The sequence below is a fragment of the Prosopis cineraria genome, unplaced genomic scaffold (genome assembly GCF_029017545.1).
Source record: "Prosopis cineraria cultivar Desert tree isolate PC_DT_omini unplaced genomic scaffold, ASM2901754v1 PC1, whole genome shotgun sequence".
NCBI classification, from domain to species: domain Eukaryota; kingdom Viridiplantae; phylum Streptophyta; class Magnoliopsida; order Fabales; family Fabaceae; genus Prosopis; species Prosopis cineraria.
Genome location: NW_026555332.1, coordinates 58628467 through 58649176, shown reverse-complemented (window position 1 = coordinate 58649176; position 20710 = coordinate 58628467). Strand labels below are relative to the sequence as shown.

Below are 20710 nucleotides of genomic sequence, written 5' to 3'. Positions count from 1 at the left end.
TGATCCCTTTTTCGCATCTCGTGATATTAAGAATGCCCAGCTTTTTATGTGACCCTGTGCTCTTTTTCTTCTCGCACAATTTAATTCGGACTTGATCTTTTTTTGGGTTAAAAGCCGTGCTGTTGGGGGTTGCCTTAACTTGCCTCATGGCCGGCTCCTGAAAATAGATGCCCATTCGTCGCTAAAAGACAAGTTCGATTGTTGATAATTAGTTGTCCTGGCCACAGTGTCACATTTTCATTTTAAAAAAGTCCTGAGTTCAAATTCAATATTGACACAGTGCATATGTGAGTGTGTGTATCTTCCTTTCACAAGGAACAAGAATGTTAGATTAGGGGTAAAATTAAAAGGGGGAGGACAAGTTTGATTTTTCTGCTACATCCAGTGGCAGATGGAGGACCCTGAGCGCCAGCGGGGGCAACACACACACACACGCACATATATATAAGAAATAGTGATACTTATTATTAGATAAGGTTAATCAAACTTTTAGTCCTAGAAAACTTATTATCAGCCTTTTTTCTTTTTTTTTAAATACACATCAGATATTAACTGACACATTACATACAATTAATGATGCTATTATTTACGTCAGCATAATTAATATCATTAATGTCACATCAATATCTCTTTGAGCATATAAAGACCTAATGTGTAGTTGGAAAGAACTATAGGGATTTAGAGCACCTAAAATAAAAATACAGAGATTAATAATAAATCGCATGTACATTGTAAAAATTAAAGTTATGTTTTTCTTAAAGTTAAATATATAAACATAAAAAAATCACATGTGCAACCAAATCAATTGGGTTTGATTTAAAATTTTGAACTTTGATGGCAAGTTTTCTAGATTTATCTTAATTTGTTGTTTATTGTGTGGAAAATTTTATTCATGAAATTTAGATAATCGAAGATTGTTTCTCTACAATTTTTTGTTAAAACTATTTTACTTTCTATGCTTTTTATTAAAAAAAAAATCAATCTGCTTATATCCCATCTTATGTTTTTTTAATATAAGCAAAATATATTTTATTAATTAATATCAAAAAATTATTTAACTCAAAACATACTATAGAGTAAAAGCTTTTTTTGATGATAAAATAGAAATAAAAAAATTGAAAGGACTGAATAGTCTAAATCAAAATAACATGTTTATATATTTTGCAATCTTCAACAACATGTGGAATGGGCCAAATACCCAAAAGAATAGCAAATGGAAGAAATAAATATATTAAAAGAAAAACAACTCCACTTATCCCTTCACCACCACAATCACAATGCCCCCCCTTCTCTCTCAAGTCGCCAACACTCTCAATCTCTCTCCTACATTGAGCTTCCTTATTCCTCTTGTCTGATAATACAAGCAGCTAAACACATAACTATATTTATAATTAACTTTATTCAAACTAATAACTGGTCTTATTTTTTATATCAACATTAATTTAAGTTAGTATAATATCCAATTAATACTCTTTCATCTTCTTCCTTCTGTTTCCTTCTCAACTTTGTCCAATGGGCGCAATTTGACGGTTTGTGTCGGGGCAAGATACTCATGTCAATGACAAAATTCAACTAATTTTTTTAAAATTTGAAGGGGCGGGCATTTGCCTACAGCATACATCCACCATTGGCTACATCCTAACGTGTTTGCCCGCTTCCAACGGCATACTCTCCATGTCTACAATAACAACCATTGCATGCCTCAGCATTAGGAATCTATTAGTCTAGTGATGATACCTGACATCGATATCAATGTTAATGTTAACGTTAACAGCAGGGAGTTCATGTCTGTTAGCATTTGGTAATGGGAAGCACGTCGTTGCCAGTTTTAGTACATGGGTTAGACTTGCGAGAGTGTCGTTCGGAGTCCATCAGAAATGTATGTGGAAGCCCAGGCCTGGGCGGGGTGGGTGGGCTTGAGATGGAGCTAGGAAGCTCGTGGCATTGCTGAGTCGAGGCAGTTGACGGCAGTGATGAAGTCTGACCTTGGTCGCCAAAACGGGATGGAGGGATGATTGTGGGGGCCCACAAATGCACGTGGAAGTCCATGATGCTGGGGGAATGCAGAACGGAACAAAAGAGCGGCACATGTGAAGCGAGGAATGCGTGAGCCTCAGAAAAGACAAAGTGGGACCCCCTGCCCCATTAAAACGTGACGCCATGGGCATCAGCATGAGCACCCCCCGTACCTTATCCCAACATGCAGTTTATAAGCTGTACCCGGACTCACCCTAGTTCAGATGCACCCCACCGGCACCTTCTTTTTTGACTTCCATGCACTTCTTCTCCACTTTGTATAGTCACATAATAAGAGTTGAATTTAAAAGCTCTCTTTAAATAAAAAATTAACTCTTAAAAATTAAATTTTATTTTAAATAATCAGGTTTAAAAGTTTGATCTTAATAAATCATGTAAAAAAAAGGTCTGGACTTAGGCGGCTCTTCAAATCCTATTTGTTCGTAAAAAACAAACAATCAATCAGCGTGGTGTCGCGAGGCGTGTCAGAGGCGCGGGGTCTTAAAAAGATGAAAGAACCTGATTTCTAATCAAAAGCGGGGAACTCGAGCTCCCTTACCACAGTTCACCCGTATGTGAGAATGTGAAATAAAGAACACTAATATAGATGTAAAAATGCAGAGATGCATTAATTAAAAAAATAGGTGGTAAACTATGTCGACCGTACAATGAAAAGTAAATACTAAAACTATATGATAAAAAAAATAAAATAGTAGACGCAGAGTCTAACACTGACAGTTTGTTAATGTTGGTAATGATTCTCCTTGTTAAAAGAGAGCTCCTCTATTTATAGATAATCTTGGCTTGGTACTCAAGCCCCATGATCACCACTTTTATTGAATTTAGGAAGCACTTCTTCCATCATGTTCACTCATCATGGATGATGGTCTTGACTTAATGGTTAAGGCTTCATAAATATTCTTTTTTTATATAATTATTTTAAAGCCAATTAAGTTGAGTTGGGCCAGGGCCTTCAAATTCATAGTTTGGGTACAAATAATGCCCCACGCATACAAATTGGTTAGAGTTTTTGTAGGCCAATTTTGTATGGATATATCTTAAAAGACTGGCTTATTCTTGTTCTAATTAATAGTTGATCTTGTATTTTTTTGAAGGACACTCTTGTGATTAAGAATTAAGGACCATGTGGTCCAGCTTATGGTCAAGTTTCTTAAGGTTTAGCACCTCAAGAGCTGATTTTGGAATTGGCCCTTCGAGTTTTTAGACTTTAAAAACTAACTCTGTAAAATCCAGTTGTTGTAAGGCCCCTATGGAGAGAGTCTTTCAGGAGAGAGCTCTCATGGAAAGGGTCCTTACAAAACATACCTTTTTGACTTTAGCCCTTGCAGTGCCGACCCTTATGGCTACAGCCCTCTAATGCTAGTTCCAATGGCTTTAGCCCTGATGACTCCGACCCTTCTAATGTTGGCTCCAATGGCTTTGACCCCGATGACTTCGACTCTTGTGGCACTGGCCCTGTAGTGCTGGCCCCAATGGCTTTGGCCTCGATGACTTCAGTCCTTGTGGCTCTGGCACCTCTGATGCTGACCCCAGTGTCCTCGACTCCGATGGTACTGACCCCAATGGCTTTGGCCCTTGTGGCCGAACAGACCTGCTATTGAATTAGACCTGCCATTTATCTTTTAAGGAATGTTATAGCAGTCGTCGTTATTGATCTTTTGGTTGAGGGGCACTTTGGGAGATTACCCTGAGTCTATCTATTCTCTGAAGGTGTGAGCCAATCGGAGCTTGTTTCTGCAACGATCTAAATAGCATAGGAAGGATATTTCTTAGCCCCTCCTTCAGGGTTTGCAGCAGAGCTCTTTGCCTCTCGTTAGCTCATACTTCACATTCTGCGTGTACAACCACGTTTTTTGAGTCATAAAACTTAGGTCTATTCTTTCATAATATATTAATCCTCATGTGTCCCAGGCATTTCTTTCATATGAGTCCCACCATACGTGCCAAAAATTATTCATAAAAAACAAACAATCAATCAGGTGTGGTGTCGCGAGGCATGCCAGAGGCCAGGGTCTCAAAAGGATGGATGGAAGAACCTGATTTCTAATTAAATACAAGGAACTTGAGCTCCCTTACCACAGTTCACCGGATTTGGGAATGTGAAGTGAATAACACTAATGTAGATGCAAAAAAGCAGAAATGTATTAATTAAAGAAATAGGTGGCGGGCTATGCCAGCCGTACAACGAAAAGTAAAAGCTAAAACTACATAATAAAAAAAATAAAGTAGCAGACGCGGAGTTTGAGACTGATAGTTTGTTGATACTGACGATGATGTCCCTCGTTGAGAGTAAGCTCCTCTATTTATAGATGATCCTGACTTGGTGTCCAAGCCCCATGATCGCCACTTTCCTTGAATTTAGGAAGCACTTCCTCCATCATGTTCACTCATCATAGGTGATGGTCTTAACTTAATGGCTAAGATTTTATAAATATTCTTTTTTTATATAATTATTTTAAAGTCAATTAAGTTGAGTTAGGTTAGGGCCTCCAAATTTACAATTTAGGTGTAAACACTATTATCTTATTATTAATTTATTTTTTGAAGTACTATGTTTGAAAAAGGGACTTTGTTGAACTTTAAATTCACTTTACTTTTTAAATATTAAAGAAATTAAATTAAGCAATCTCCTCTTACTTCTCCTTGCTCGTCTCTCCCTCACCCCCTCAGCCAGTCAACCACTCAACCTTATACCTCTTGTTCCTCATCTCTACCTCACAGGTCACGCCCTACATATAAGAGATTTAATATATATATATATATATAAAATTAATAATGATACAATTTGATAAATATCTATTGTAGATAATGAATAAAAAATTGTAAAGATAATTGATATTGAATCTTAACTTTCATTTTTAATGAATGGACCTACATATGAGAAATTTAATATTTTATTTTTAGACGATGAGGAGAGAATTTATATTTATATTGATAAAGATTTTAATCTTTATCTTAAATTTAAAATTTTAAATCTTTATTAAATTTTATGTGAGATTTTAATTTATTTTATATTAAATACTAACAATTTTTATTTAAATTAGAATATTAATTTTTTTGTTAAAAAGACTTGCAGACTTCACCTTAAGTTTTTTGAATATAATTTGCCTCTCAAGATTAGATCAAATTTTAGTTAACCGGACACGGGCTCTTAGGGATTTCCAGCCCTAGCTATAGGCAGCGAATCACTCATCAGAGATTTCGTTCGTATTTCAAAAGCGAACGTCCTCGGAACGTCAACGCAAATTCAAGAACGAAATGGAACACCGTTTAAATGTAACTCCATTTACACGTACTCCTGCAAATTCTCCTTGTTTTACAAGTACACCCGAGAAATGAAGGCGTGGCGTGGGGTGGATTAGCGACCCAACATCCTCTCTTTCCGCTAACGCAATGCAGGCTAGCTCCCTTGGGAACGCGGCTGCTAGGTGCGATGCGTGATTGTGAATATCATATCAACGGTCATAGCGATCAGCGGTGAACGAGGATGATTTCTACACGAAAATATATGTACGGCCACCCGTTGACAGTGACCATTCAATTTGTACCGTCCCCTTTCTTCATTAATATTCATCACCAATAGCTCTTTTTTTTTTTTTTGCAAAAATAGGTATTTCAATTTAGTAAGACGTTGAATTTGCTCACTGCACACTGCGAATCCGCCGTCCTACAATTTTAAGGAGGGTCTTCCATCGTTTCATAACTCCTGAATCGCGTATTTATAAGTAACAGTTGTATCAAACCCCGTGTGCATTATTAAGAGTGCTCCACGTTTAGCCATCACCTGTGTTTGAAAGGACTGATAATTCTTTTCGCTTTTTATTAGTTTCAGCCCCCGCTAAAAGGCTAGAATGTCTCAAAGAATGTCCCTCCTCCTTTTTCCCTGATGGTCATCGTCTTCGATGTGTTAATGCATATATATTTAAAACTTGCACCTGAGTAGAACACGGTTCTCGTCTCTCAGTTGTCGGTGCTCGTGCTACTCGCCAAAATTTAAGTCCTTTAATATATATGTGTGCGCGCGCGCGCACCCGGATACATTAATTATAATGATCTATGCTGTTGATCAATAGCGAAGGAATCAACAAAAGAAAGCTTTTAAAAAAAAGGGACGCTTAATTATTATATGCCATGGAAATGGAGAAATGAATAATTAAAACAGATCGATAATCCACATGCATGCAAAACTTCAGGTGCACTGCATCGCAGTATTCTCACCTTCATCGACGTGAATAACTTGGTGGGAAGGTTGAGCTTGGGGCTGTGGTGGGATTTGAGGGGGACTCGGAGGTGAAACCATTTGGCTCGCTGGCCTTAATAATTCAGATTGATCAGGAACAAGCTTTCCTTGAGAATACAAAGTGGCGAGGAGGTGGAAATAAGGACAAGTCCTGGAGTCGCGCGTTCTCTTCTTGTTAATATCCTTGGTTTTTCTGAAGTACTTGTTTATGTTCTCCCATTTTTCTTTGCACCTCTTTGCACTTCTCCTGTATCCCAAATCTGACATCCCTTGCGAGATTCTCTCCCACAGTGGAGCCTTGTTTCCCTCTTTGTCTTCGCTGTTGTTATTCAGGCTGCACCTCAGGTTTATTAATGCCAACACTTCATCCCTCGGCCATCTCCTCCCCACGTCTCCTTTCTCGCTCGACAATCCCGTCGACGACGCCTTGCACGTTGAGACTGAATCAACACAACTAGGGTTCTGTGCAACTTCTGATGTCTCCTGGGCCTGACTTGAGCTAGGGTTTTTTGCTACTGCCGCTACTGCACTAGGGCACGTGATGGGTAAGGCTGCAGAAGCTGTTATTATATCTTGATGATTTGGCGGTGTCATTGTAGAAGAAGGTGGGGTCTCTGGATCGTTCTCCTTACTGATCTCAACAGAAAAGTGAAGATTTTGTGAATGCGATGTTTTCGGATCTGAAACGCTCGTTACTCTGGGAGAGCTTGCAGTGAATTTCTTCAAGAATTCTATTACGGTGGCCTGCCGGTTTCCCGCCAGAGCTTGCTCGTGTGCCATCATTTCGAGCTCCTTATTCATCCTATCCAACTCTTGCTTCTTCCAAGCCTCCTCTCTCGCAAACTTCTCCTCGTCTCTCCTGAGCATGTCTTCGAGAAGCTTATTGTGCATCTCCTCTTGTTGAGCCATCATCCTGCTGACAATATTCTCACAGAAGCCCTTGAACATCTCAAACTTACCATCTTGCTTCTTTCGCTTTCTGTGCTTTGATTTTTCCACCACGCAGCGTTTGGTAATGGTGGGTGCTGATGTGTCATGTCCTGTAGAACTCTCTTCCAATGCGTGGCCCGACGTCTTGTCTTGTCCCTCCCTTGGCTTTTGCAGCTGCTGGGTCGACTTTTCTTCCGTCCCAACCAGAGCTTCAGGGTCTTGATGATAAAGCTCTTGTTCGAACTCACAAATGAACCGATAATTTTCGTTGTAATTAATGTGGTTCAAGTATCTACTTTCCTCCTCAAACTTATCCCTGCATTTCTCCGCACTCCTCTTAAATCCAAGCTCTGCTAGCTTCCTGCACTGACCATAAATGTGTAAAATCCAGCACCAACCAAATAAGTCATTTATACATGCTTCTTAATTAGTTTGTACACCACCATCTTATATACTGCCTCAAACACACTTAATGGCTAGACAAAAATCAGTTTTTCGTAATTTCGTCCCCTTCCAAGCTCGCCGCCCTCATCATGCTCCTTTCTCTCGAAGTCAGTTTGCTACTGTGTCACTGCGAGGTAACAGCTAAGCGGATGTGCACGTGTGCGTTTTGGCTACCACACGGCACTGAGTAAAACACATACAAACACCGATCAAACACGAATTCCAGCTCATTCTTTTTAGTATTTAATTACTAGTTTTTGCAGCATGGTTTTGGATGATGAAATCAAATTAAACGCACGGAGATGAGTTCCGGAGTTGAAAAGAAAGGAAAATAGGGAAAGACATAAATGAGGTTTATCGGAGGAGATACGATTCGATTCAAGCAAGTTAATTTACCTGGAGACATGTTCCCAGGTGAGGTCTGGGAGACAGGTTTTTATGCTAGATCTGATCCTGAACAACGCGAGCACTTCATCGTGAGTCCAGCAGGAATCGATGAGCTCAGGTAATTGCCTCTCTCTTTCAATCTCCAGGTTCATGGACACTCTGCTCATGCTATCATCTTGCTTGTCTTGCTGGTGCTTGTGGGCAGGAGGAGGAGGCAGGTGGTGCAGGGAGTGCAAGAGATTGGGTTGCTGGAGAGGCAAGTGAAAAGGATCGAAGGTAGGGAAGGTGTTAGTGTTGGGTGTTAGAGAGGCATTGAGAGGGAAAGACAAGTGAAGCGGAAGCGATGAAGTTCCGGGTGCTATGAACTGATGGAACTGGTCCGGGACTCCATCGAACATGTTTGTGTTCTGAGCGGGAGTTCTCTTCCTCCGTCTAATTAGACCCGTTCACCTCTCTCTCTCTCTCTCTCTCTCGCCCCCTTCTGCTCACTGCAAATGCCTAAATGGGCAAAATGCAACGAGCAAAGCAACATTACAAAACACCAACCTCGCAGTCTTCTCTCTCTTCTTCTCACGTCTATCAATGAATTTGTCCTCGCGTGGAAGAGGAGAGATAGCCCACCACACCCTTTTAGAAGAAAGTGAGCGCACCACCCCCCTCTGCTCATAACACCTGGCAAAATGCAAGCACTGTGACATCGGACAAGTCAATATCGACCCACGTTGCAATAAAAAAGTATATTCAAACTCATTTCACACACAGTTCGGCTCTTTCCTCTTTCCAAGCAAAATCCAGGCTTATCCTCAGCGTCCTTTGATCAACAAAGTATAGGTAGGCCTCACAAATGAATGGTGACTATAACCCACCCATTGAAGACAAGGCGAGTGGGCATTACTATAGACGATCATGTCTATAGACTTAAAAGTGATACCTCCACGTAAACTTGAAATTTGGTGGGGGTGAAGGAGACGCGCGTTGGGGCTGAGAGTGGAGGGGGAGGAGACTGGGGCAGGAAAATGATAAGAGGGAAAAAAGAAATTAAATATATACGGTTGTCACTGGGCCATTCGAATCCTATGCAGTAGCTGATGGTGTAATTAACGGCATCCAGATGGCAGGACACGTGAAAACATGCAGTGGATGGGACCAATTATATAGGGACGGGAATCTTCACATGGAGCAGAGGAATACAGTGTTATCGTACACCCCTGCACAGGGCGAGAGGCCTGCAGTAATCTAATCTGCTCAAGATCATAGCATGATGTAAGATGAAGTGCTTTGGACTTGGAATTTCGGATTAAATTAGACCCAGCGGCAGCACGAGGGTCGTGGTTAGCAATATTTGTAGGACAAAAATGAAGGTGGGAGTGGGACGAGCCATGCGTGCTGGCCTGTGAGTGGAAGGTTGAGAGGCATCAAGAGGAAAGACTGTGCAGTGTAGGTGAGGTTTGTTAAGGCTGAACCAGCTTGCAATGAGTTGTGGAAAGAGATGTGTCGTCAGTCCTCGCTTCACTTCTGTCTTCTTATATGTAATGCTGCCATTTTGTGTGAGTTTTGACCCACCATGGATGCGACATCCTCACACTGAGATTCCTCCATGCTTTTTTAAAATTTATCTTGCGTAAATTCATCCTTTTCTTCCCTCCATGTTTTGATTTTGAACGGCAAGGGTAATAGGTTTGGGAAATGGAAGCCCAAATCTCATTGGGTTGTCGAGGCCCTTCTGTGTCAAATAACATTGAAGCTTTCAGGGTAATTAAAAGCCCAGATCTCATTCAAACCCCAAGCTTCGGCCCAGCCTTCTATTCATATCCTTATAACTTTCTATACAAATCCTCCTTTCACCGTAAAAAAATAGGAAGGATGATAAAAAAGTTTGATAAGGATTAATTAATTTAAGTTAAATTTTAAGTATTAAATTTTAAAAATTTGTACCCAATCTCTTAATTTTGTAATTGTATTGCAATAAATTTATAACTTATTTTTTAAATTTTAATATAATTGAAGAATAAAAAAATTATTTTTCTCATTAAAATTTATAAAATAAGTTATAAATTTATCATAATGTAATTGTAAAATTGAAAGATTGAATTGTAAATTCATAAAATTTGATACTTGAGACTTAACTTGAATTAATTATTTTTTAAAACCTATTTATCATTCTTCCTAAAAAAATATGGACGCTCTTCCTACCAAAAAAATAAACACTTGCAAAGACCAACAAAAATAAACCATTGTGCAGCGGAGAATTTTTTTTTTTTTTTTTTTGCGTTACTAGAAAGATTTCCAGTCTCGACCAAAAAACGGCGAAAATCAATCCAGAGAACTCAAAGGCACACTTTATAAACAAATTTGCAGTCTGTGGGCGCGCCAAGTTTATGAAACTGATCTAGGCGTGGTCCTCCATTTCATTGGTTGCCTGATTTTCCAGGTGTTTGCCGGGCAACTGGAATAAGAAATTGCACGAGAATTTTATTTTGCGAATAATTAGGAGGAACAGTCATTCTTCTTCTCTGTAAATAACCTGGAATCAATGTCCGTCAATGTATCGCAATTTTATGATTTTCGTTTCATCCTGGCCTGTTTCTGCGTTTCATTAGTTTATCGTGTCTTTCTGGCCAAGCTACTTTGTCAAATATCCTATTTAATTTTTTCGCCCAATTAGAAAAGAGAGACCAGGAACGCCCGCAAGGCAACAAATAAAAATCTCCAACACGCTTTTCGGCCTGTGCCTAGTTTTTTTTTTTTTTTTTAAATCAATAAAAATTATTAATTAACTTAACTTAAAGAGAGGGGAAACCGGGAAAGGAATCGAATCGCCGAACGCTAAACCCTTGGTGGGCGTTAAACCCTACGAACACGCTTCGCAGGGGAGGGGCCTTATAGGTGAAATTTGTGTGCTCTCCGATCAACTAAACAACAAATCCTTCGGCACAGCGCCACCCATACCCTTCAAATCGCCGCTCTGTTGAATTCTCGGCCGAACAGTTTGACCTTTGATATCTTCTGACATGGAACCGAACGAGAAGGAGACGCGGGTTTACCATCCGTATCAAGATCTCAACGTTCCGATCCAGAAGCTCTACAACCTCCCTACCGCCCCGGAGCATCTCTTTCCCGAAGAGGCCGCCAGAACTCATCGCTCGTGGGGGGAAAATCTCCAGTACTACACCGGCTGTGGCTACTTATCGGGTGCCATGTTCGGCGCCGCCAAGGGCACCGTCCGCGGCCTCAAAGCTGCCGAGCTCGGCGACTCCCTAAAGCTACGGGTCAACCGTGTTCTGAATTCGGGAGGACAAACCGGCCGCAGATTAGGGAATTCGCTCGGCGTCTTGGGTTTGATCTTTGCTGGTCTAGAGAGTGGCGTTATCCATTTCAGGGGTAAGGATGATTTGTTGAACAGTGTGGTGGCGGGACTTGGTACGGGAGCGCTTTACAGGGCGGCGGCGGGACCGCGATCAGCGGCTATTGCGGGTGCAATCGGTGGAATTGCAGCGGCAACGGCAGTTGCTGGGAAGCAATCTCTGAAGAGATATGTACCAATATGATGAGGAAGGTGACAGTCGAATGAGTGAGGATGTAAAGGAAAAGGTAAGGAGCTTGGTGGTTTCAAATTTGAACGTCCTGCAAATTCATGTTGTCGCTGTGTTAACATCTCTGCCTTGTTGTTTCTCTCCGGCAATTTCTTTTCACTGCCAAAGGCACTGTTACTGGTTAACATCTTCCATGTGATTGGGTAAAATTTACGCAAGGGGTACTCATTTTTGTTCATCTTTCAAATGCTTACATAATTACTTTATATTTTATAACATCGAAGACTAATGAATCAACCCCTTTCCCGGCGTTGCCCAAAAAACAAAAAAAAAAAACAAAAACAAAAAATCCCAGCCGCTGCATGCTCGGATCCTTTGTCTGCTTCAAAGCACTAAGTCAAAATGATGCGTATGCCCAGGTTTGCACTCTTCCCATCTTTTGTCTGCACATTAATTGGGAAGAGTTAGCGACACTATTTGCATCCAGACTCCGTGCACAGATTTGCTCTTAGCTTCCCTGCACATGGATGAAACACCATTTCGATGAGTTTAATCTCTACCGTTGGTCTCATCGATCAATTTCGGTGCACATCTGCACCACATCATTGAATATTTGATAAGATGAATCACAGCCGCTCATTCCTGACAAACAGAGAGAAGTCTCAAGGCGTTGCTTTGAAAATAATAACTTGCGGGGCCATCGTCTTCTTTGTTGAGGTTCCCTTTTTTCTATATTTTTTAGGGCATTGCTTGGAACCATTTTGGAGGCCTCCAAAACAGTGGTTTTCCCTGAACCAAAAAGGAGTTTCTAAAGCTCGCTAAGCCCACCGTGAGGATAATAATGTTAGGATCCTTAGAAGCCATCTATAGGGTGCAGAGAGCTTTTGCTCTCTAATGTGTCTTAGTTTCTTGCTTTCTTTGCACGGATTCTATCCTTATTGTCACAATCTTTGTTCAAAAACAGAAGAAACCATGAGATTACATGGCTTTTGGAGATGTTCAGGATCATGCAAAGATTTTCAGGACAATTCAGGACCTTCAAAAAAAATTTAATATGTTCTAAAATGTTCTAGAAGTATCTAGAACAATCTAGAAATATTTGAAAAAATCTAGAAGTTTTGAAAAAGTTTTAGAAATTTATGGAAGAATGTGTAGATGTTTAGAATATTTTAGGATATTTTAAAATGTTCTGGAACATTTCACACATATTTTAAAGATTACTCTATAAATATCTTTGTAAATATCTAGATATTTGTTATAAATATTTTTATGAAATACTCTAGAAGATGAATGTAAATCGTAAAATTAGATTGATCTCTATCGTTCAGTAAGGAGGTGGAAATTTTTTAAATAAAGAGGGAAGTTTATAAATACCTTCACAATTCCTCATTTGTAAACGACAAGAAAAGTAATCAAAGTTTTAAGTTTTTAAATTCTTTTATCCAAGCTCTCTCTTCTCTTGTATTCAAGTTTTTTAGTTCTTTTACCTACATTATGAGGGTTTGCTGGATTTAATAAAGATTAAAAGGTTGGTCACATTAAGGTCAGCACGGTTCATGGATTAGGGAGTTTCAAGTTGTGACATTATGCTTCTGTTTGTTTCTAGAGGCCTGTCCCTTTCTCGAGATGTTGTTTAAGATTAAAAAAAATCCAAAGCTGTCGTGGATGGTTCAAGGTACCAAATGAAGCATTTGATGATCTTGGTTGGGATATATTATTCTTATTAGGATCAAAATGCAAATTTACCTTCAAAGTACGGCGCAACATCCTAAGCTAAAGAAGGGGGCAATGTTGCCCTCAATCTTTTAAAAACAAGACAATATTGCCCAATTCTAATAGATACTAATGGTCAACCTTTAGTTGACTATGACATAAATTATTTTAATATAATAAAGATTAGCTGGCTGTCACATTATTTCTGAAATTGAATCCGCTGTTGCTCTAAAGTTGCTGCTCTCTCGTCATCCTTGCTCCCTCCCTCCCACAGTTCAACCTCCAATATTCCTCAACATCGTCTCGTCCTCTACCAGTGCTTCTTCAATTTTCATCCTCCTGTCCTTTCGCTTGCTGAATTAGAGACTCAGTCCTCCATCGATCAACCTCGATCATCGATGACACCCACAGTCGCACCTGGAAGATCTAAACCAATAGCTAGTCGGCTCTTGCTCGAATCGTGTTTCTAGCAGTGCCGGCATCCCTGTGGCTGTGAATATACATTTTGATTGTTGATTTGTATTTTGGGTTTCATGGCTTGATTTTCAGATTTGGCGTTTTGTTGTGTTGCTGTTAATTTCTTAGATCCGTGCCTTCTCCTCTTCTTCTTGTTTATGCTGATGGTGTTGGTGCCTTTTTGGTCCGTGACTTAAGTTTGGGGAAGAGAAAACGGATTTCTTGCTCAATGGATTTCACTTTTAAGAGAGAGTGTATAGCTTTCAGATGAAGAACCGTTGTGGAGGGATGAGAAAAACTATTGAAGAAAGAAGTTTTTTTCCCTTTTAAATTCCAGAGTGCGAGAATCGGATTACACACAAAAAAATATTAATTCCAGAGGAGTCCGATCTGAGGGGCTGGTTCTTGACTTGAAGAAAGAAGTTTTTTTAAGAAAGTTATTAATCTATGTATTAGTTAAAATGAGTGATTGACAATTAAGCTTTATCAAAATAAAGTATGCTAGCTAAGCATAGTTTTAATGATAAAAAGGTAAGGTGGATGCCACAAAGGCATGCCACGCAGGCTGAGTTAGGTTAACTAACGGTTAGTTAACTGTTAGTGTATGTTAAAATAGGGTGATATTATCCTATTTTTAAAAGATTGAAGGTAACATTGCTTCTTTTCTTAGTTTAAGATGCTATCGCACGATATTTCAAAGGTAAATTTGTATCTTAACTTTTTTTATTATTTTTTAACAAAAAAAAAACTTTATTATTTTAACTTGTGCTTGAAACAGTTGCTATAGATTTTAAGGAAAATGACAATTAAGTTTCAAAAAATTGAATCAATAGCAGTTAAATTTTTAACAAAATTTTCTAAAAAATAAAATAAAATTCCTAAATTTGCAATTATCTATATTTTTAACTTATTTTTTTAAAAAATTTGTCAAAAATTTAACTGTCATTAATTTAATGTTCTAGGATTTAACTGTCATTTTTTCATGAATTTGCAATTATCTCTATCAGATGTTTCTAGATTTAGCTGAAAATTAAACTCTTTTTTATATGCTAATTAAACTCTTTATGGTAATTGCAAAACTCGCATCAGGCATGTCCCATGTGAGTCACGCATCTTCATCTGAATCATGAACCATAAGCCTGTATAATTAGTCTTTAGGTAATTCATGGCACAGCTAGCCCAAGGTTGATGGCATTGAGTGAGTCTTTCATAGAACATACAAATTTTTTAGGTAGAAAATTAGGGAAGCCTGGCCATTTCTTCAACTGGCATGACTCATGAGAGTGAAAGTTGGCAAGAAAAAATGGCTTTCCAGAGGGTTACTACCTCTAACAACATATCAATACGTGTCGGTTTTAGGACCTACCAAAGAATACGCTAAACTAGTTTACTTCCTATATTGTGTGCAAATCTTAAATTAGATTTCAATATTCACTCTGGTTCTAACAGGCTTGAGCTTAATCCCTAGGCTCTGGGGGGATAAGAGTTCTGGCGCTATTCGGCCAGGTGGACTAGACCCAACGGTTGACGATGAGCATGAAGCAAATACTCTCTGGTACCCAAATTCCATTAAGAATATCTCGATTGGAATTATCATGGCATATGGTTTCTCTTCAGTCACCAATGACCCGCAAGCTTTAACCTGGGAAAGTAAACACCGCAACACAGTCACTTCATTTCTCTCTCTCTCTCTCTCTCTCTCTCTCACTATTTATAAGAGGTTCTTATCAGTTTTTGGATCTTTGTTGTTACATTGAAATTGCGCAACGAAAACAGATTACAGTGATGGCTTACTTTGCCTTTGCCTACCTCAACAAGGGCACAGGTCTTCTTGTCCATTTTTGCACTCATGTGCACGGATTCAGCATGAAATGGACTACTTGCCCCCGCAAATATGAGCGTCTTACACCGCAAGTTCTTGAGACTCTCAGTGAGGTCACGCCTACTGGGAATTAATAAAAGGTAAAATCAACTTAGGGTTGAGTCAAAGGCAAAATAAGTTCCTCAAAACAAACAACAACTTACTTATTAATTGCTAAAAGAAAACGCATGACATTCAAACTTTGCCTTTCATCCAGAAGCTGTAATCATAAAGCAGAAAAAAGTACGCCTGTTAGTAAGGCTTGCTCGACTACAGAACTCTTATTAATCGGTTACTCTCCACAACTTCAAGTATGTTTTGAAGCAAAATGCCCACACATGTATGAGTAGTTACTCAAATTGTGATATTCTGATATTCATACCCTTCGGCAAGTTAATGTCATGTCTGGTTCTGCTCCCTCAACATTGCACCTATGTTCCTAAAAGAAATGTACAGTACACGTTACATAATGAAATAATGTCGCTCTTACTCGCAACTTATCCTGTAGCTGAGGAAGTTCACCTTGCTGAAGTAACGCTGCAGAAGGCATTCCTTCAATAAACCACACATGCCATAGAAGTATAATAAATTCTTTAAAACCTGCATCATTGGAGGCTGAAAACTTTAGACATACTTTCTTTCTGTTGCAAGCATAATGATAACATTGACTTGACAAGTTTCATTGCCTCAAGCTAGTTGTAATTGTAAATTGACTAAATTCCTTGTGTAGTTACGTATGAAGAAGGCTAAGCCGACCAAGATTAAAACCTTATTGTAAAGCCATTCAGTCCATGAAGGTGCTCTGCAAAGAGGCGACACGAGAATCAGCCCAAGCACCCGTTCTTTGTATTTCATCTGCCAAAAACGAAAAATAGCACCAGGATTTATGATATCAGGTTGTCATGACAGAAAAGTTAGAGCCTATATTTGCCAACTTACAGCAAATAGCGTGAGGATGTAAGCACCAGCTGTGACACCCAAGCACAAAACCTGTCTTATCCTGATACAAGAAAGTCGTTGACTTAGGTTAAATAAAGACCCAATGCGAGTGAGTATTTCAAGGGCGTATCCATTTGCTTTTATTATTCAAATTACAAGGAAATAACACCCGCCAAGTGGCCGGCTAACACTTGGCACCGCACATCAATGGTTGTTGTGTGTGAAAACTAAACGCTTTCACCACCAAGCCACAAGGTTCGGCTGGCGCACATCAATCGCTATATCAACTTGCACACGTGATTCCACAGAAGCTTCATTTCTTCGCTGACGGAAGATGACTGGCAATCAACATATATTGCTTAACCCAATATCTTCCCCTCACAGTTAGGCAAACGTGCTGTGGGATGAAGTTGTTACAAATACAAAGATCCTAGTTTTCTTTTACGCATCTAATAATGCAGCGCTGTATGTCGAAATAAAGGAACGGGTCCTAATGGTCGGCTATTGAGGCACAGAAAGAGCAAAGGCAACGTACCCAAAAAAATCAAGCACTTCCACGACCTGGTCCGCAAGATCATCCACACTAAGCAAGGGTTCATCTGAAGGAATCACATCAGCTCCCAACTGCAAGAACTCTTGAGCAAATGAGAACGACTCCATTAGATTCATTAGATTACCTATCACTCGTTCAAATTGTTAGATAAATGAATATAGCACTCGAAGCTGTCATGGCTTCACCTAGTGAAAAAAATATTAAGAAGTAAAAGACAAATGATATTAGGAAAAATGGAACTTAATAAAAGACAAACGATATTAGGAAAAATGGAACTTAATGTTCCATTAACCATCAAAAGGGAGGCGACTATGTGCATAACAATATACAACGCTTCGATTCTCTTTACCATGTGAAATCTATTTAATGAGCAGTACTTTTTATACCCCGGATGCAAACTCGAGCAAGCCCAGCTAGAAAGAAAGATGCTCAAGGAAGGTTGCCTATAATAATGGCTAGAAAGATGAACACACGCTAATGTCTTGACAGGAACATAGGTTAGAGACTTGATAATGACCTCGTGCCCTGGAGCATCAATGTGATAAATGCAGAAGTTGTGAAGCAGCAAAGAAGCTGCATCTGGGTAGAGCAACAGACCTTGAAAACAAGAGATATCTGCAAAAGAAATACACCGGTCTCATTAGGCACAAACGAGTTAAAAGACCAAGATACTGTCAGCACATACTGAGTGAGTTTGAATGCGACCAAAGGATGAGTGGCGAGCTATAATTTTTTTTTAAAAAAAATAAATAAATAAAGTGTTGAAGGATACAATTGAGAGCCATATCCGGATAAGTTATTAGAGCAGGCTTCTCTTGGTCTCCGCAAACCATCACAGAGATAGAACCTTTGCTAGTTTTCACCAAGAATTCCTGGAAAAACACCAAAAGCAAAGTCATAAATTCCAGTTTTCTCACAAAACCCAATAGAATTCTGAAGGATGAAAAAACAGAGAAGCTGCGGATAGATTATGATTGCGGGATGTTGATGAATTACCTTTCCTCCGAAAGGTATCAAATCAATGTCAATGGTAGTCGAACCGCTGGAGACGGCCATGTCTGAGTTCTATACATTCAAGCCATAGCAAAATCAAACGCAGAATAATAATGCGTGAAATAGAGGCTCCTGTTGTTCCTCGCGTCTCTCTACTCTACGCCGGGGTTATTATTTATAGTGTAATATTCAAATTACGGAAAGAACCTCGGAGCAGGATGGGATTGCAGCATTGACCTTACGAGTCGGGGAGTGACTAGTTTGTCTGATCGCGGGGGCGTGAAGGGAGTAAAAAGTGATCGTTAGAGCGGGGGAACAAAAAAGATGTCCGTTGTAGGGGACAAAGAGGTCATTTGAGGTTAAGGAGACAGATTCTGGAAGGAAAAAAAAAAAAAAGAGAGGGGTAATTCCGTAATCAGGAAAATAGCGGAGGACAAAATAAGAAAGCGGTGCGGCGGGGACAAGTGGGACAAGGAATTGCAAGGGCATATGAGCTGGGCACGTGCAAATGCAATGCGAGGGAGATAAATGCCGAGCAATACCCTTTCTGGTCAATTCATCTAGCTGGACGCCACCTGGATCCCTCAACCGCAGCCCCTTCCAAGTATGTGTACTTTTCTTCCCTACTCTGTTTATTTGGCTTCAAATTGGAGGCATGATCAACAATGTGGGATCATATTGAGTGCATTTTCCCATTTTATTAATGTTTATATCTACTATGATTAAAGTTATTGATTGCACATTATATTTTATTTTTCTGTATTGATTACCCAGGGTTTTGAGAATGGGCACACACAATCAATCACACTAAATATAGCGAGTCAAAGAATCAATGTTGTCAATAAAATATTAAATGCCAATAAAATTAGATCTAGTGAAATGGATGAGATTTCAGTGGCAAATGAAAATTTGAATTCTGGCGAGAGAGGTACCTCAAAATTATTAAACAGGATCGTTTTAAGCAAAAGGGGAAAAAAGAAATGAAATTGGAAGGGAAGAGGGGAAAAAGGGAATGACGAATGACTTAGACGCGGTTTCTTTTATGCCGCTCATCACGGCCCTAACCTGACCCCAGGCCCAACCCTATCATTTCCCGATTCACAACGCCATTACGGGTGCTCCATCTGTCAATGCTCCAACAACACAATCACTATGCCTCCCACGTTTTGTCAATTTGGGTTCAAATCCTATCTTTTTACCTCAATCACCTCACCTGCGCTCCGGAACTCCCGCATTCGATTCAATATCTCAAACAGATGAATGGCCCATCACACGCCTCTCAAATCCTGTTCGGCTATTCCTTTTGTTCCTGCCAACCCGTTCAAGGTGATGCTTTGTTTTGGGCCCAAACCTTTCAAGTCCGCCTCAACAAATTAAACTGTTCTTATTCCCTGACCTGATTGCCTATTTACTATACAGGACTCCTAATCCAACTACTAGCCCCCTCTAAAAAACTTGGACTTTTCCCCTCACAACCCTACTGATTGCATGATTTGCTTCACAGAATCATAAAATAGATATGATTCGGACAGCATGCACGCAATTTTTTTTTTTTTAACATGGCAGGTGAGGACTCCGCTTCTCTTCTTTTACCAGGAGAGAAGCCTCTTCTATCTCTCTTTTAAGATAGTAGCTTAATTTAAATTGTTTAGATTAAATTTAAATGGTCCAAATTTAATACCTTTATTTTTTTTATTTTTCATTTATATTTTTAAAATAAAAAATATATAAAAATTGTAAAAAAATTTTAATAAATGTATTTATGAATTTGACAGTTCATATTTAATATAGATGGTTTAAATTTAATATTAATTTTTTTAATAAATTTACTGTTCTGTTCAAAATATATTTACACTGTTTAGAATATATCTAAAAAGTTAAATTAAATTTTTTATATTAAATTCAGATCATCTATATTAAATTGAGACTATCAGATTGATAAGTATATTTATTAAATTTTTTTATAATTTTTATTTTAAAAATATAAATAAAAAATAATAATATTAAATTCAGACTGTCTAAATTAAATCTAGATGGTTGAGATTTTCCTCTACCTCAAAGGAGAGGCAGAGGAGGCTTCTCTCCTTAGTCCGGCAGGTGATTGGAGGTTTGGTACCCTTAACATTTAAGAAACAAGTAAGGTTAATATTTAATTTTATCCTTATACTTATTTTTTAGAAACACTGGACATCATATTTATTATACAAAGTAAAAGTTTTACTTGTCATCATGTGTGGCCCCACGCACATGTCACATTAGCACATAATGACAGATTTAACGGTTCATTAGCACTTGTCATTATGTGCTAATGTGACATGTGCGTGGGGTCAAGTAAAACTTTTACTTTGTCTTTTAATATTAATTTATCTTTAAACTTTTTTTTTAGGAACACTTAACACCTTAAAGTTTCTTTTTAGGAGTATTGAGTACTCCGAGATCTTGTTAAAATAAAATTTAATAAATATTGTTAACATATTAAGTATTTTAATATTTAATAATTTAAATATTATTATTTAAAATATTACATCACCCATATTTTTAATATTTTTAAAATTTTGTATTAAAAATAAAGGGAATGAGCCTCTAAATTAATGAATGAATTTTTTCTTCTCATCTCTCCTTTT

At 38.7% G+C, this 20710-nt stretch overlaps 3 protein-coding genes across 7 annotated transcripts; 1 reads left to right on the top strand and 2 right to left on the bottom strand.

Moving 5' to 3' along the window:
* Window positions 1–6020: 6020 nt before the first annotated feature.
* Window positions 6021–8648, bottom strand: LOC129305081 (trihelix transcription factor GTL2-like). The gene is made up of 2 exons (XM_054945000.1): window positions 8048–8648; window positions 6021–7568 (listed from the first exon to the last, which is right to left on the bottom strand). Exons 1-2 carry the CDS (start codon window positions 8434–8436, stop codon window positions 6227–6229), a joined length of 1731 nt encoding a protein of 576 aa, XP_054800975.1. The 5' UTR covers window positions 8437–8648; the 3' UTR covers window positions 6021–6226.
* A 2186-nt stretch (window positions 8649–10834) lies between these two features.
* LOC129290398 (mitochondrial import inner membrane translocase subunit TIM23-2-like) lies at window positions 10835–11809 on the top strand. Its single transcript, XM_054927160.1, has one exon. The coding sequence runs from the start codon at window positions 11050–11052 to the stop codon at window positions 11584–11586; it is 537 nt and encodes a 178-aa protein (XP_054783135.1). The 5' UTR covers window positions 10835–11049; the 3' UTR covers window positions 11587–11809.
* A 3051-nt stretch (window positions 11810–14860) lies between these two features.
* LOC129320864 (protein NDL1-like) lies at window positions 14861–18659 on the bottom strand. Of its 5 annotated transcripts, none has more exons than XM_054966530.1 (11): window positions 18090–18659; window positions 17866–17965; window positions 17443–17708; window positions 17076–17164; window positions 16541–16601; window positions 16370–16456; window positions 16124–16201; window positions 15984–16040; window positions 15766–15821; window positions 15535–15682; window positions 14861–15382 (listed from the first exon to the last, which is right to left on the bottom strand). In XM_054966530.1, exons 1-11 carry the CDS (start codon window positions 18147–18149, stop codon window positions 15158–15160), a joined length of 1227 nt encoding a protein of 408 aa, XP_054822505.1. In that variant the 5' UTR covers window positions 18150–18659; the 3' UTR covers window positions 14861–15157. The 5 variants fall into 5 exon arrangements, with proteins under 5 accessions (XP_054822505.1, XP_054822498.1, XP_054822520.1 ...); XM_054966523.1 differs by having other exon boundaries at window positions 15535–15685; window positions 18090–18347; XM_054966545.1 differs by having other exon boundaries at window positions 15535–15685; window positions 17611–17708; window positions 18090–18333.
* Window positions 18660–20710: the final 2051 nt, after the last annotated feature.

Bases quoted from the DNA above. Each gene is read 5' to 3' on its own strand.
- LOC129320864 (XM_054966523.1), bottom strand. From the start codon at position 18,149: ATGGCCGTCTCCAGCGGTTCGACTACCATTGACATTGATTTGATACCT. The intron at 15,686-15,765 runs GTAAGTTGTTGT...ATTAATTCCCAG, and splicing joins TTTCTTTTAGCAATTAATAA to TAGGCGTGACCTCACTGAGA. The intron at 15,383-15,534 runs GTAAGCCATCAC...TTACTTTCCCAG, and splicing joins TTGAGGTAGGCAAAGGCAAA to GTTAAAGCTTGCGGGTCATT.
- LOC129290398 (XM_054927160.1), top strand. From the start codon at position 11,050: ATGGAACCGAACGAGAAGGAGACGCGGGTTTACCATCCGTATCAAGAT.
- LOC129305081 (XM_054945000.1), bottom strand. From the start codon at position 8,436: ATGTTCGATGGAGTCCCGGACCAGTTCCATCAGTTCATAGCACCCGGA. The intron at 7,569-8,047 runs GTAAATTAACTT...TGGTCAGTGCAG, and splicing joins ACCTGGGAACATGTCTCCAG to GAAGCTAGCAGAGCTTGGAT.